Source organism: Musca domestica, unplaced genomic scaffold, assembly GCF_030504385.1.
Source record: "Musca domestica strain aabys unplaced genomic scaffold, Musca_domestica.polishedcontigs.V.1.1 38, whole genome shotgun sequence".
Classification (NCBI taxonomy): domain Eukaryota; kingdom Metazoa; phylum Arthropoda; class Insecta; order Diptera; family Muscidae; genus Musca; species Musca domestica.
The window spans coordinates 7858761-7873634 of NW_026712324.1; the positions used below are offsets into that span (position 1 = coordinate 7858761).

General features: G+C 36.4%; 1 protein-coding gene across 5 annotated transcripts; it reads left to right on the forward strand.

The window, feature by feature from the left end:
* The first annotated feature begins 735 nt into the window (after positions 1-735).
* On the forward strand, positions 736-14574 carry LOC101895339 (zinc finger protein 236). 5 transcript variants are annotated; one of them, XM_020039451.2, is made up of 5 exons: positions 736-868; positions 4585-5336; positions 5412-8030; positions 8100-8312; positions 13766-14574. In XM_020039451.2, exons 2-4 carry the CDS (start codon positions 4742-4744, stop codon positions 8147-8149), a joined length of 3264 nt encoding a protein of 1087 aa, XP_019895010.2. In that variant the 5' UTR covers positions 736-868; positions 4585-4741; the 3' UTR covers positions 8150-8312; positions 13766-14574. The 5 variants fall into 5 exon arrangements, with proteins under 5 accessions (XP_019895010.2, XP_019895011.2, XP_005191117.2 ...); XM_020039452.2 differs by lacking the exon at positions 736-868 and adding an exon at positions 1287-1406; XM_005191060.4 differs by lacking the exon at positions 736-868 and adding an exon at positions 1292-1527.
* The last annotated feature ends 300 nt before the right edge of the window (positions 14575-14874 follow it).

Here is a 14874-nt window from a genome sequence, read left to right on the forward strand (position 1 = left end):
ATCACAAATGTACTGATTAATTAAAATGTTTTATTATAGTCTCTTAGGCTGGAATTTATATTTTATGCCTTAAGTAGAGGGTATATAGGAACTGGAAAACCTATGTGAAATACTCGAATATTTTTATTTAACAGAAACACAGTCAGGCACAGTTTGAATGACGAATGATTTTATACAGAAAATCATATTAAATGTATTGATGCCTCTTGCCTGGCAGAGAGGCTTGCTTAACTGTTGAGGGTCTAATTATTTATTTATTTTTTTATATAAATATATAGTATAACTCCCTGTTAATTTTTGTTATGTATTTAGTTTATTTATTTTTATTAATCTAGTTATAGACAGTTTTTATACTGTTGTATGTTCATATAAGGTTTTGGCCATGTTAGCCTATTTATATTGAATTGTAGGAAATAAATGAAAGGGAAATATTGTACTGTATATTTTGTTCATAGTGTTACTACACTTTTGACGCTTACTGTGTGATTTTAGGTTTGTGTCCCCAAATGTACAGTATTTCCATTCATGGCCCGCCAAAAAATGACGACAATCTACGTTTATTCTAAAAAATGGAATTGTTTTATAAAACTTATCATTTTATAAATATTATTAAAATTGTTTCCCTTTCTCCATATCATGTTTTTGTTTTTCTTTTCCACAACAACAAACACCAATAAAAACAAACAAGAACCCCCCAGAACCCGTATGTTGGTGCAAAGTTAACCGTAATTATTACAGCACCAACAGTTCGTATCGTGCATTTCATTGAAGAGCCACGCGTTTCGTGTGTTTGGTGAGAAAAAGAGAAAACTTTCGAAGGAAAGTGCATGTTTATTTTCATAATTCATAGACATAGTTGTAAAAAAAGGTACACATTTTGTAGGAAATAAATTAACAAATGAGATAAATAAATGAAACTAATTTCAACAAAAATGCCGGGTCAAATCAATAAGACCGCGACCAGAAAGCCAAAAGAACAATCACGTCAAATTTTCTTCTGTTGAGTAAAACTCAACGAAGCGACCGACCAAAAGAGAAGAAGAAAAAAATAATTTGGCGGCCATTTTGATTTTTTAACGAATACCTCGGTGTGTACAGATGTTTGTTTCGTCTGTGCTGTCAACAAAATGTAAAGCAAAAGGCCGAAGAGAGCAAGAGACAACACTATGGTTGCAGTGAACTCTTAAATAATAGATGTGCCCACGTGTGTGTGAGTGTGCGTGCATGTTCGTTAAATAAATATTGAACGAAACTTTGTTAAAAACGGTTGGATTTTTTTGGTGTGTGAAAGATTTCAACATAAGTTTATGTGGTTGGTGGTGTGGTACAGTGTTGCTTGCTTGTGATTTGCAAAAATTCAATAACCGCCGTCAATCCGAAAAAAACGAGAACAGGAAAAATAATTGGTATTTTATTAACTCGGCATAGGGCTGCATTTTGCTGTTTTATCAACTGCTATTATGGATTTGAATGCGTGCTGCTGGCAAAAGCAACGTCGAAATAGAATCGAATAAAAAAGGAAATTGTGTAAGAAGAAGCAGATATGTTAATAAACATTTAAGAAGAAAAACTCGCAAATAGAAATCTTGAGAAAATAAGTTGAGTCTAACGGGGCCGTATGAATGGTAGGCAGTTGTAAGTCTGTCAGTCACCACCTACCATATTTATATTGTGGCTATTTTTTTCGTACCCAATCTCGGTATTTGTTGTTGTTCGTCGTTGCCGCCGTCCTGCAATATTCAGCGCTGCGTTGTATGGTTGGTCGTCTTTCGTTAAGTTTGGTCTGGCATTCGTACAGTAGCGGCTCATCGACTAGTGTTGAATATATTTCGTTGGGTAACGCTGTTCGATGTTGTTGTCTACGCTGTCATTTTCTGACAAAAAAAAGTTATCAAATAAAGAAAAATAAACAAGAAATTGTGTGTTTCGTGTGGTAAAACTTATCAAAAAATAAATTAACAAATAAGAAATGAATATTATTATCCAAAAATGAAATACATTTGGAATGCAAACGAAATGAAATCTTTAATTGTAAATTGACAATTGGAGAAGGTAAAATTGTGCTAGTGTTTTGTTTACATCTTTGCTTTCTTAAAGCAGAGCTCGATGGAAAAGAATTGTGTAGAAATTTTGTGTAAATATTTTGGCGCGTCATTTTTTAAATGACAAATATTTTGTGTACTAAATTTGGAAATTCATCTTGCAACAATTAAAATTAGTATCTGAACGTAAAAAATTCAACTTAAACAAGTCGTGCAAATGTGGCATCTGTGTGTGTGGGTTTAACGCTCAATGATTAAACATTGTTCTTGTTTTCAAGTGCGCTCCAGTTCCTTTGGCTAGTCAGCCTGCAAAGAGGTACTATATACTTAAGCTGCTGCCCCAGAATTATATTGCATGTCAAGAAAGAAGCCCGAGCATCATCATTTGCTCTGTTTGCCAAGAATTTAAAACAGAATAACGACGACGGACGATAACAATTGGAAATGCAAAGAAAAAATTGATAAGTGTTGATCATAATACATTCTTCACGCCAACTTTATTGTTATTAACATATTTTTGTTTCTCTGGCTTTCCATTAACCCCATGCGTAACAAATTGTATTTTGCAAAAATATTTCCCTCAAATTTTCTTCCCTCATTTTCCGACGACAATTTTTTAACCACTACATTCTCAACATTATTTGTCATTGCTAGAATTAACGAAACCATTTAACTTGACGAATAAACGAAGAACGAACAGCAGAACACCAGTCTCTTTTTTAACAAACCCGCACAAACATGTACACACACACGTACGTACACACATGGACATATGGTGAAAACATTCGCTGTGTTTTTCGTTTTCTTCTCTTTGACAAGCTGCGTGAATAAGGGTTGCCAATAGTATGTTTTTTATAACAATCACAAACGCATTTTAGGAAGAAGGATAAAATGAATACATTACAAAATAAGGGCTGTTGTCCGTCTTCAAAGAGTAACAATTTCACAATTTATTGAAACGGGTTCTACCTTGTGTTTGGACAGTGTAAAATTTGTAAAATTTGTCTGTACTAAATTGGTCATTTTGGATGATTTTACAATTTAGATAGGCATGTGCCTGAACGGATTGATTCTGAAGTTCCAAATTTAAACTGAATTTTGTCCTAGTGTTGAAATTGTTTCTTACAAACCGCAAATCCTAAAAACTTTTCGGGCCTTCAGGAATGTTAATTCTGAAGTTAGGCTCTGTTTCATAAAACTGTAAGAATCTACTAGCTTTGCAATTTCATAAAGGAAAAACCAACCAGTTATCGTAGTAACATTTTTATATTCTTGCAAGTTCTAATACAGTGCTAGTAATAGTAGTATGTACTCCTTGGAGACCACCAGCCGTCCCAAAGCAATAACCGGCTTGAGCATTGAAAATTGGATGCAGAAAAATGAATAAATGATAGTACTGACGGACAACCTTTATCGAAATTACAAAAAAAAAAAAAAAAAAAAAAAAAACATATTTTTGGTACTTCCCTAATTATAGTTGACACTTTAACCTTTCCAAGATGACATTAAATATGTTATCTTTCCTGAACTCAGAGATATGCGGTTATGAACCCGAATTTGTTCAGTTCAGTCGGTTTAAGACATACTCAAATGAGACCGAAGTAGGCTATTTAAAAAAGTATCAAAATAATAAAAATTTTTGGTTCGGTTATCCCTCAGAGAAAATCCAAGCCTGACATGGAACCGGCTACTTAAAAAAGTAATGAATGTAGAAAACTTTGTTTCTCAAACTTAATTGTTATGCTTTCAAATATCACCTGTATTGTTTATATGAGTTTAGTAAAACTGGGTCTTGATAGCGGACTTTCGAATTAAATATCTAGGTACTATGGTCCGTCCCCCAAGAATATGTTTCCCGTATTCAGGGTACATTGTGACCGCGTGTTGGATAGGGATTTTCATATGACACCTATTTTGTCTACATCGAAATCGAGTCAAATATCCGGTACCAGGCTCCACCACTTTCATGGTACAAATACCTAACTAGAGTTGTTTCTAATCTTAAAACCGGAAAACCCGATTAGGTTCATTTTCATAGGTATATAATTTTGATACCAGTAAAGAATGGACTATTTGATGTCCGACTCCACTACAAATATTTTCCAGAGCTGCATACAAAGTGAAATTAGAGCGGTTGAAATGGAATGGAATCGATTTCCACTAAGTTTGACGGAGATATTTTGTACTGTATGGAGCCTTTCATACCAAATATCATTTCTATAGGGTGCATAATATAGAAGTATAATTCAGGATGAAACATACACATTGAAGCCCGAGTTGTCTCTGAATCGAAATTACAAAACGATCATGGCATGGTTGGAAAATAGTTTATATCAAAATATATGGGAACATACATATATATATATATGGGAGCTTTATATACAAAATTTGCCAATAATATTACTAGGATGCATTTTATGACATTGTTATGGAGCACATATTGAGGTTTTGGAATTCAATTCAATTCAAATTTATTTCCAGTTATCGCAATTTCTATTACACACAATTTATTTTATCAGATCTTTACTGACTTTAATTGCAGATCACACATACCCATATTGGAACACCTCTTATTCTCTGAATCTTAATGTTGTAAAGGATATACAAAACGCATATAAAAAGGAAATACATACAACGATACATCTGCTTTCATAGCACCCCCACCCATAATATTATTTCATCACACCCTCCACAGTACCATGAATAATCAAATGAATAGTACTGTACGAAAAATACACAACCTGCTTTCGAGCGGAGCTGTGACTGTGACCGGACCAAATCAACCACGGATTTTAAAACAAAAAATTGTGGGCTCTGGTGCCGGCGGTGGAACCACGGTGGTATCCTCAGGCCTTAACAATAGCCTGCAACAGCAACAAATTGCTACGTCCAGCAATCGCTGCTATGTTTGCGATGATGCTCTGGGTGCCAATCAGGCACAACATCCACTGACGGATATGCAGACAACGCATACTTCGACAAAATTTCCCAATAAAATTGGTCAATTGGTCGGCGATGCATTTATGGTCATTGTCAGTGTAGAGGATGTGGTATGTTCACGCTGTACGAATCTTATCAATTACTTGGATCGTCTGGAAAACGATGTGGAGCGGGTGAAAACAAATCTAATGAATTTATTGCACAAGAAATATGGACTAAATGATGACAGTGGTGGTGGGGCTGGGACAACAACGACCATTGGAGGTGGGACAACTGTCACAGTGGCAAATAACATTGCAGCCCAGCAAACACCACCACCCAATAAATTGCAGAAATTAAACAGTGGAGCAGCAGGTAAGTTGTCAAGGATTTCCATCAGTAAGAGAGTAATTTGTAACTTATCCGGGACTTGTTTTGTTTGTTTTCCAGTGAGTGCCGTACAACAAATGAAAATCTCCACACCCTCACCAACATCCATACAACAGCATTCGGCCGGCACCCAAACGCTGCAACGCAAAACAACCAAAATCTACAAGTGCTTGTCGTGCGAATACAAAACCTCAGATATGCGTCTCTTCAACACCCATTACGAGACATGCAAGGACCAGAATTTCCAGTGCAAAAACTGCAAAAAGATCTTCCCCAATTTCGGAGCCATGAAACAGCACATGGTGCGTGAGCACAACACCCCCATGGACAATACCTGTGCCGTGTGTCACATTAACTTTGTCAGTGAGACGGCTCTGCGTAAGCACATGGAAAATACTCACAGTACCAATGTGGTGGTTACCAGTACAACAACACTGCCAGTGTCACAGGTGGCTGCCGCCCCGGCAGCAGATTCCATAACGGCAGGCGTGAATGCTGCTGGACGTGGTACTACTACCGCTCTATACACCTGTAATCACTGTCAATTCAAGTCAACAGACAAGGTTCTGTTTGATGAACACATGCGCAAACACATGGCTGGCATAAAGTCCAAGCCGTTCAAGTGCCGCCTCTGTGCTCAACGCTTTGAGACTCGGGAAGCGGCCACCACACATGCCAAACAACATCAAGGCAATGTTTACAAGTGTGGCGCATGTTCGATGTCCTTCCCCAAGCGTGACATGCTGGTGAAACATTTCGAAGAGCATCAACATCAGCAGCAGCACCAACAACAACAGGTTCAAGTGCAGCAGCAACAACAACAACAGATGATTAGCATAAAACAACAGCCGGCGACCCAGTCACAGAATTTGTTGACCACCCAGAAACTGTTACAGGAGACCATTGATGAAGCGCTGAGTGACAGTACCACTCCAGTCACCACGGCAGCCAGCGATGTTGTCGCCAATGCTGCAAACAATATACGCTTCTTCTCGTGCCACATATGCTCGCTGACATTCATTCAAGAGAACTATTATAACCAGCATATGGAAACGCACAGGCGTGGTGACTCCTCGGGTGGTGGCGGCAGCCATAAAAAGTCCTCCTCATCAGCTGGTGGTGGTGGTAATAATCTGTCCACCCTTAATGCTGCTGCTCTTCTCAGTGAGGCCGCCCAGCAGGAACACAATGAATTGTCACATCATGGCCAAGATTTGAATGTTCACCATCAACAGCAACAAATTTCCTCCATGACGGGTGGTGCAGGAAGTGCCACCATTTCAGAGACAGACATTGAAAGCATATTCGAGAAAATGCATTCGGACAAGGGAGACAATGGAGGTAATGTTACCACCACCGCCTCGGGATCAGGCTCTGGGGATCAAGTGGTGATTACCTCTCAGGCTGGCAGTGAAGGTGGCATTACCTTTAACATAACTTTGCCGGGACAAGAATCGGCAGCTGTTACCACATCCGTGGAAGATCAATTGAAAAATACCCCTACTACCAGCACAGCACCAGTATCGGTTAGCATAGATATGCCAATGTTGGATCAACCGGATGAAACGACACATTCGGCCGGAACACCACCTGGCACAGTGGGCGGTGATCTGAAAGATGCAGAAACGGAGAGTAATAAACCGCCTACGTCCAGCGGACCTGTGAGCATGCCAAGTTTAGATGATGACAATGAAGAACCTCCAGCAAATCCTCCAACAACAGCCACAGGAACGACAACAGAGGCAACTGCTGCAAACACTGCGACAAGTGATGGAAATGATGATTCTACTAAAGAATCTACAAAACAAACAACCGAAGAAACAACTAAACCTGCCCCGGAAGGTGATGGAAACAAAAATGAAACAGAGGCATCAGTCGTCGCTGCTGCTGCTTCGGATGATCATCCAACAGCAATTGGTGATCAGACAGCTACTGAAACCCCAACAACGGTAACAGCAGCGGAGGACTCCCAACAGTCCACAACAGCAGCAGCATCGGGCACAACTAGTGTGGCAGATGATAGTCATGCCGAGCAACAAGCAACTGAGCCGTCAAGCACACCAGCAACAGAAGAAGGCGGTAATGCCACAGAACAACATCAGCAGCAAACGCATGACCAACAACTCGCCGCAGAAGCCGCCGCTGCAGCCGAAGGAGCTGCTGGTGAACAACATGTTGCCATGGAATTAGATGAAGCCTCAATGCAGGCCCAAGTGGATGGTGGACAAATTAAATTCATCCTAAATGAAAGTGGTCAATTGTTACAACTCGATAATCATATTATCACTGATGCTGATGGCAATCAGATCTTGGTGCAGGATCCAGAACAAATTCAACAGCTCCTGCAATCTGTGGGTGTTTTACAATCTGGTGAAGGTCTCGACGGAGAGACCCTGCAAATGATGACTGATGGCAATGGACAAATGGTTTTGGTGCAGGGTGAGAATAATGAAACCCAGCTCATCGATGCTTCCCTACTCAATTCCGAGGGTCAATTGGTTATTCAGCAATCGCAGGATGGTGAGGGTGGAGCTCATGTCATTGGCGAGGATGGTACACGTATACCGGTCTCTGTATCCTACACAGAAGATGGTCAACCCATTGTGCAGGTGCAGCAACAGGTATTGGAGGCGGCCAGTGCGGGAAGTGAGGCTGGTATTGAAAAAGACGCTGCTGAAGGTATGACATCTTATAATAATTACAATCTGCCGTGTCAACTCACAAATATTGTTTTCCTTGTTCTTTCAGCTTCTGAGGCAGCGGGAAATCCGGACAAAATAGCTATAGGAACGGATTAGGAATGGCTAATGTAAATTAAATGAAAAGAGAACAGAACAGAAAATAATAACGAGCATAATTGTTCTATGCCCGCCCCACCCCATTTGTTAAATATACAAAACAAACACATGCATCTCTGATACGGTATATATCAGTTGAATAAGTATAATAGTATATCAGCAGGTAAGTGTCATAGATTTTAGCTCACAAATTTGTTTATGCATATAAATGTAAGGTTAGAAAAGCGGTTAGAACCGTACCTATTTGAATATATAATATATTGTGTGACATACTATACGGTCGATTCAAGATATTGTCAAAAGTAGTCTTCTTGGCCGACCTAGGTCATGGTCATAGCCATATGGATTAAAATATTATTTTAGCTTTAAAATTATTAGAATACTGTGACGCAAATGTATTCGGCATGATCCTACCTCAAAAAACCCTGATGTTAAGATTAATAACAAAACAATCTCTTTGACTGGTCATCAGTTAGGAAATATTCAAATATTCAATTCAATATTCAGCTGAGTTGTTATAACACTGTTACCATTATACAGTATTTTGGATTCTACATTAAGGCAAATAATTCGGCTCGAGATCATGTTAAATACTCTTTAGTTTTCAGTTCAAAGATCCAGAATTGAGTGTGGCTCAGCAGCTTTAGTTAATGCGGACAAGAGGTCGCTAACAATAACTTAAACAAGCATAAACTTTTTTTGAGAAAATCTCGTGGTCTTACAAGATCTACACCTACTTGATGTTTGTACCATCGAGTAGCAGAATTGCCAGCAGAATACAGAATTCAAGTTAGGGCAGCAAAGGAAGGCGTATAATAGACCGTTTGTCAGAACATTAGAAAAGTGGCCACAGGAATTGAAGAAGGCGACTAGGAAGACGGCCAAGTACATCATTTTCTTAGTGTGCAAAGCGTCTTCTTTTGCTTCAAAATCGAACAACGTTTCTGTATATCTATATATATAAATGTAAGTTGTGTTAGTTACTACGCTTATAACTCAAGAACCGCTGATCTGATTTTAACGATTCATACAAATTCTGAATTGTCTCTTTTCCGAAAAGGATAATATTCAAAAAAATCGCGTAAAAATGTGATATATTAACATTTTCATTTTGACTTCTGAAATGTACAATCGTAATGTTTTATTTTGTATGTTTTTTTTCTATTTTGACTTACTTTTTTCGAATGTACATTTGTAGTGTTTTTTATATTTTTTTTTTCTTTTTGATTCGAATATTAATACCAATTTATTTTGACTCGATTTCTTGAGAACTGAAATAGAAGCCGGGTTACATTGAAGTGTAGTACCAAATTATGTGGTGGCGAAACGAAATAGATGTTATCGAAATAATTTAACGCGGTAACACCAAATTTAAGTCAAGATTTCTAAAAATCTTGAAAAAAGAGATCTCATTGCAAAAATTCTCAAATCGGGGAAAAAATTACATAAGGTATAACTAAAGAACGGCTTGACAATTCATACAATTTTGGAATGGTATCCAATAAAAATATTAATAACAAATTTCTTTTTGGTGTGATTTTTTTCAATTTGACATACTATATTGAAGTGAACATTTTTTATTGCCTTGAAATCTGAATGAATAATATTTAAAATAAAATGAGTGACCTACGTGGACCTACATCTTTCATATGGCAATAATCCGCCCAATGAGAACTCAAAATGCAATTCATTGGAACTGCAGTCAGTGAAATACCGAATATAAAGGGTGCAAAATGGTAGAGCGAATTGGACATTTAGGAAAAAAGAAAGAAATTGTTCCTAAACTTTCAAGATGTCTTAAATCGCTTTTGCAGGTCATGATATATGACCCCCGGATAAGGGTACAACCCTATTTCAAGTATTGTTTACATTTTAACCACATTTTTCTCACACTCATTTTAATTTGATAAGAAACCATCCTCGCAAAATATGATCATGTTTTGGTATAACCATCATATAATTTAAGCCATTTTCGGGGTCTTCGACATTTTTTTCATCTTTAGGCCTTTATTTGGCATCTTTGTTTCTAAGGGTGTAAAAAACCTCTTCTCATAATATTTTCAATTTTCGGAGTAGAGTCCATCTTGGTCTTGACCACATTCATCAATTGATTTGGCTAAAAAATTGTATTTAGGCAACTCTGGGGTAGAGAATCGTCCCTCAGATAATTGTCCACATAGGCATTTATTCGAGTATAGTTCTCACATTAGTGTACCCACAAATCCGCTTTCCCAACCAATGTTTGGTCAGAAAAGAAAATTTGATATACTATTGAATTTGAAACTCCCAAGAGAATATTGGTTGGGAACGTAGATGTGGGATTAACATCTACATGCCATAAACTCCGAAATATCAAATTGTGGCAGAAACATGAAAAAATCACGAATATTAATTTTTTGTTCGTTATTGAATTATACTATGATGAAAAATATGGACTTTATGGGTTCTCCAACTCACAATTTTTATGACAAAAATAAATTAATTAATATTTCACGGTAATGGATGTAAAAAAGCAATTATCTTTGACTATTTTGAAATCATTCCGCCCTCAATTATGAGGTGGACAAAACTAAATACCACGCAGCACGGTATTCTTAACATTGGAAATTCGATACCAAAAATTTAGCTGAGTTTTCACATGGGGCTATTATAGAAGTTCTATATCATACAGGTTTTTAACACTCAATTATAGCCTTAGGCTGAAAAATAAGATCAGGCTATTCAAAATATCTAAAACCGACGGTAGATTATTATCTATTATAATTTTTCCCATGAATGTTTATTTCTATTTAGAAATTACTATGGAGTTATTTTACTTATAATAAAAATTGTGCCGCTTTCATAATTCTATAATGCTTAAAAAAATATGCATTAAAGACCAAAAGTAAGGGCCGGCAACGCGGACCGGGCCAGCTAGTGAATATATATTTTTATGTGGCAAAAAAATAAACAACAAAGATGTCCTTAATTAATAAATTATGGTTGGTTTATTTTACCAGCTAAATATTGTAAGCTGACCGAATAGGTAGGTTTCTGTTCATCGCTAACCTCTAACTCCATGCAAAATTCCGCGTTTATTGATTTATAATTGTGACCTGTAGAGCAACAGCAACAGCAAAATCAAGATTTTGTCTTTTTTTAGTCGATGATCTCAAAAACAATAGGCTTTTATTCTGACCCTAACACTACCTCCATTTTTATTTTCGTTAGGATCGGGCCATAATTGCGACCTGTAGCTGCAACAAAGTCAAACACCACAATTTTTACGTTTTTATACCCTACAACACTATGTGTTGGGGGTATTATAAGTTTGATTGGGCCAGAATTTATGTAACACCTCGAAATATTGGTTTCCCACATTCCCTAGCTCGCCGAGCTGAGTCGATCTAGCTATGTATGTCCGTCTGTGCGTCTGTCCGTCTGCCCATGTTAATTTGTAATCACTCTACAGGTCGCAATTATGGGCCGATCTTCACGAAATTTAGAATGGAGGTGGGGTTAAGGTCAGAATAGAACCCTATTTCTTTGAAGATGATCGCATAATATTTAGGGGTTGAAATGGACCAAATACTGAAAAAAGTCGGATTTTGCAGTAGCTATACAGGTCGCAATTATAGACCAATCGACGCGGAATTTCGCATGTAGCTAGAGTTTAGGGCGGGGAAGAAGCCTACCAATTTTAATATTTAGCGGGTAAGATAGTCCATATCTTTTTTGTTGAAAAAATTCAAAATTTTTCATTAAACCGCGAATATTTTAAATCCCGGCGAAATCACAAAGTCATGACAAGGTTACTTCTGAACTTTACATTGATGTTGACATACAACAAATCGGATATGTAGCAAAATATGTGCGATATATATGTCTATCAAAGAAGATATGCTTGAAAGAACGTCTGAACTGATTTCGACAGTTCTCATTAATTCATAATGGCCTCTTGACAGGAAAGAAAAAACGTCTAAAAAATCGCATAAAAATATCTCTCTAAAGATGAAAATATCGATTTTGTAACTTTTTCTCATATTTTTTCAATTTTGTCATATTTTTGGCATATTTTCATTTTGAATTAAACATTGGGTTATATTTCTACAGCTAACAAAACTAAGTAGTTAGGATATCAGGATATCATATATAGATCGCATTCATGGCCCGATCCTTACGAAATTTTGCATGGGGATAAGATGAGGGTCAGAATAGAAGCCTACTCTTTTTGGAGATGGTTGCCATATATTTAGGGGTTGAAATGGACCAAAAAAACTGCAAAATCGTCAGCAGGTCGTAATTATCGCTCGATCCTCAGGCACATTTGAATGGTGGTTACCGGACATTGCAAAAGCCAAGCAGTTTTGGATGGCCATCCAAAAATATTCAATGTGTAAAGGAGTTTGCCAACTTTTGTAGACAAAGTACGAAAATGTCCATTCCAGTGACTTTTTGGAGTATTCACAAATACAGGAAAGACGCACTTCTGACTATTTCGTTAACGCTGATTTCGCTGAAGAATATAGTCAAATGTCTGTATATCATATAGATGCGTTTCAGTCAAAAACCAATAATAAATGTTTATCTTTTGCCACTTCTAAGATATAAAAGGTCTTTGGGAAATATTGGTTCCAGATCTAGGAAGACCATTTACCAATAAATTGGAAATAAGCGAATTAGTTTAAGTTGCTATTATTCGAAAATTAGAGAACGAAACCTGATGGTTTTCTTTTATTATTTGTCACAATATCTTGTGGCATTCTTTCGAGTATCTTGCCTATATAAACTGTATCATTTATTATAGTGTTGTAGGGTATTCAACGGTCGGCCCCGCTCGACTGTAGCCTTTGCTTACTTGTTTTTAATTTTTATTGAATGAAAGCAAAAAATGTCGGAAATAGCATCAAATTTTAGAATAAGTTTAAATCTGTTCGAATTGGTCACCTTTGGTACGAATTATGGCCAACGAATTATGGTCAATGAAACCGTCACACGCTGCCCGAATGTTGCTCTGCGGTGCTTTGGTCCATTCCCGGCGAAGCGCTTGCTTGACGTGATCGACACTTGGAGAAATCACACTATCACGATTGAATTCCATCACGAATACCTTCTTTTCTGGAAAATTCTCACCAAAATACTTTTTCACGCTTGTAAACAATATAATGAGTTGTCACTGGAATAATTTTAACAGCTGTCGGACGAGTGGCTTAGAAATGACAGCAGTCTGAAGTTGGTAGCAGTTTTTTCATTTCGTCCTGTATAAATAAACGGCAGGAGAAGACGAAAAGTTGCTGGAATTTGTCCTGCAAGAATTTGCAAATGCTTAGTGAAAGAACTATAAACATTTTTCTTCGCATCTCTCCCTTTTGTAGAACTTTTGTGTTAACAGACATCTTCCAGTTACAATTTACAACAATTGTTACAAATTTTAGGATAATCAGATACACCAATTGATTGTTTGATGAAACTTGATGAAACAAATGATGTTGAAAATTAAAGTATTTTCATAATTTATATATATTTATATTTGTCTTATTTGATATTTTTTTGTTTATTTATCCATTATATTATAACATATTTATAGTTGCTATTTTCCACAATTGTTTATAACTATGTTCTCTTGCCTTTTTTCAGAATTCATTAAATGTTCGTTGGATTTTGAGCCTTATTATGTGTTGGCATGCCCGCGTTAAGTATCCATAACTACTTTTCAAATGCTTGAGGATTGAGATGAAGTTGTGTGTGATGAGGGCGATGTCTTGCCTCAAATTCCATTGCAAAAGCACACACAGATACATATATCAAATAAGAACAACAAAGCAGAGCGTCAATGATCACGCTTATCTATTATCTATTGAGTTAGGGTTTTCGTAGTCATTTAAGTTGTAAAATATGCCTAAAAATATCTTATATATTTTTTTTAAATAATTTAAACTTTACTTTCATTTTCTAATGGCTTTATGTGCATTAGTAAGTCTAGTTAAAAAGAAAAAAAAAAAAAGAAGAGACAAACAACAACAAGAAACGTCAGACGGTAATATATGACACTCACAAAGGAAAACAATCTTTTGGAGCCTCCTTGCATTAGAAAGCAAGCAAACATTTTCATATTTGGACAAGCTAAAACAACCAACAACAACAACAGCAGTATGTAAACTTAGGAATGTATTTTTTTCATATCAAACCCACCACCCACACCAATCTTTTTCCTTTTTTTGTTTTGTTCTTCCAAGCTTTACAAAATGAAGAATTTGTAAAGCTTGGAACAAATAAAATAAGTACGAATATCATTTTTCCCTCTTCTCCCCTATCGTCATTAGAAGATACTTAGCATTAAAGAAACTAAAAAAAATCACAACTTCTCTTTTAAAGGAATAGAATAAATAAACAAATGTAATTTTTAAAATAAAGTTCTTTACATTAAAAAACGAAACAACATAAAATATTTGTTTATTATTTCATAACATATAATTCTTTTTTAATAAAAAACAAAGCCACTCAAAAGTATATAATATAGTTAAACAATAAATAAACAACAAGGAAACAAAAGAATATGTATTGGAAAATAAATAGCCCGGTTTCTCGATTCTTGATCCATAAAATATCTGTAGAGAAAAAAGGCATGGTTTTTTTTTGTATGTCCATAGAACAAAAATCCAGATAAGATAGAATAATCCAGAATCGGCAGATAATGTTTTAACTCCTGCTAATCATTTAACATCCATCGACCCACTTTATAAGTC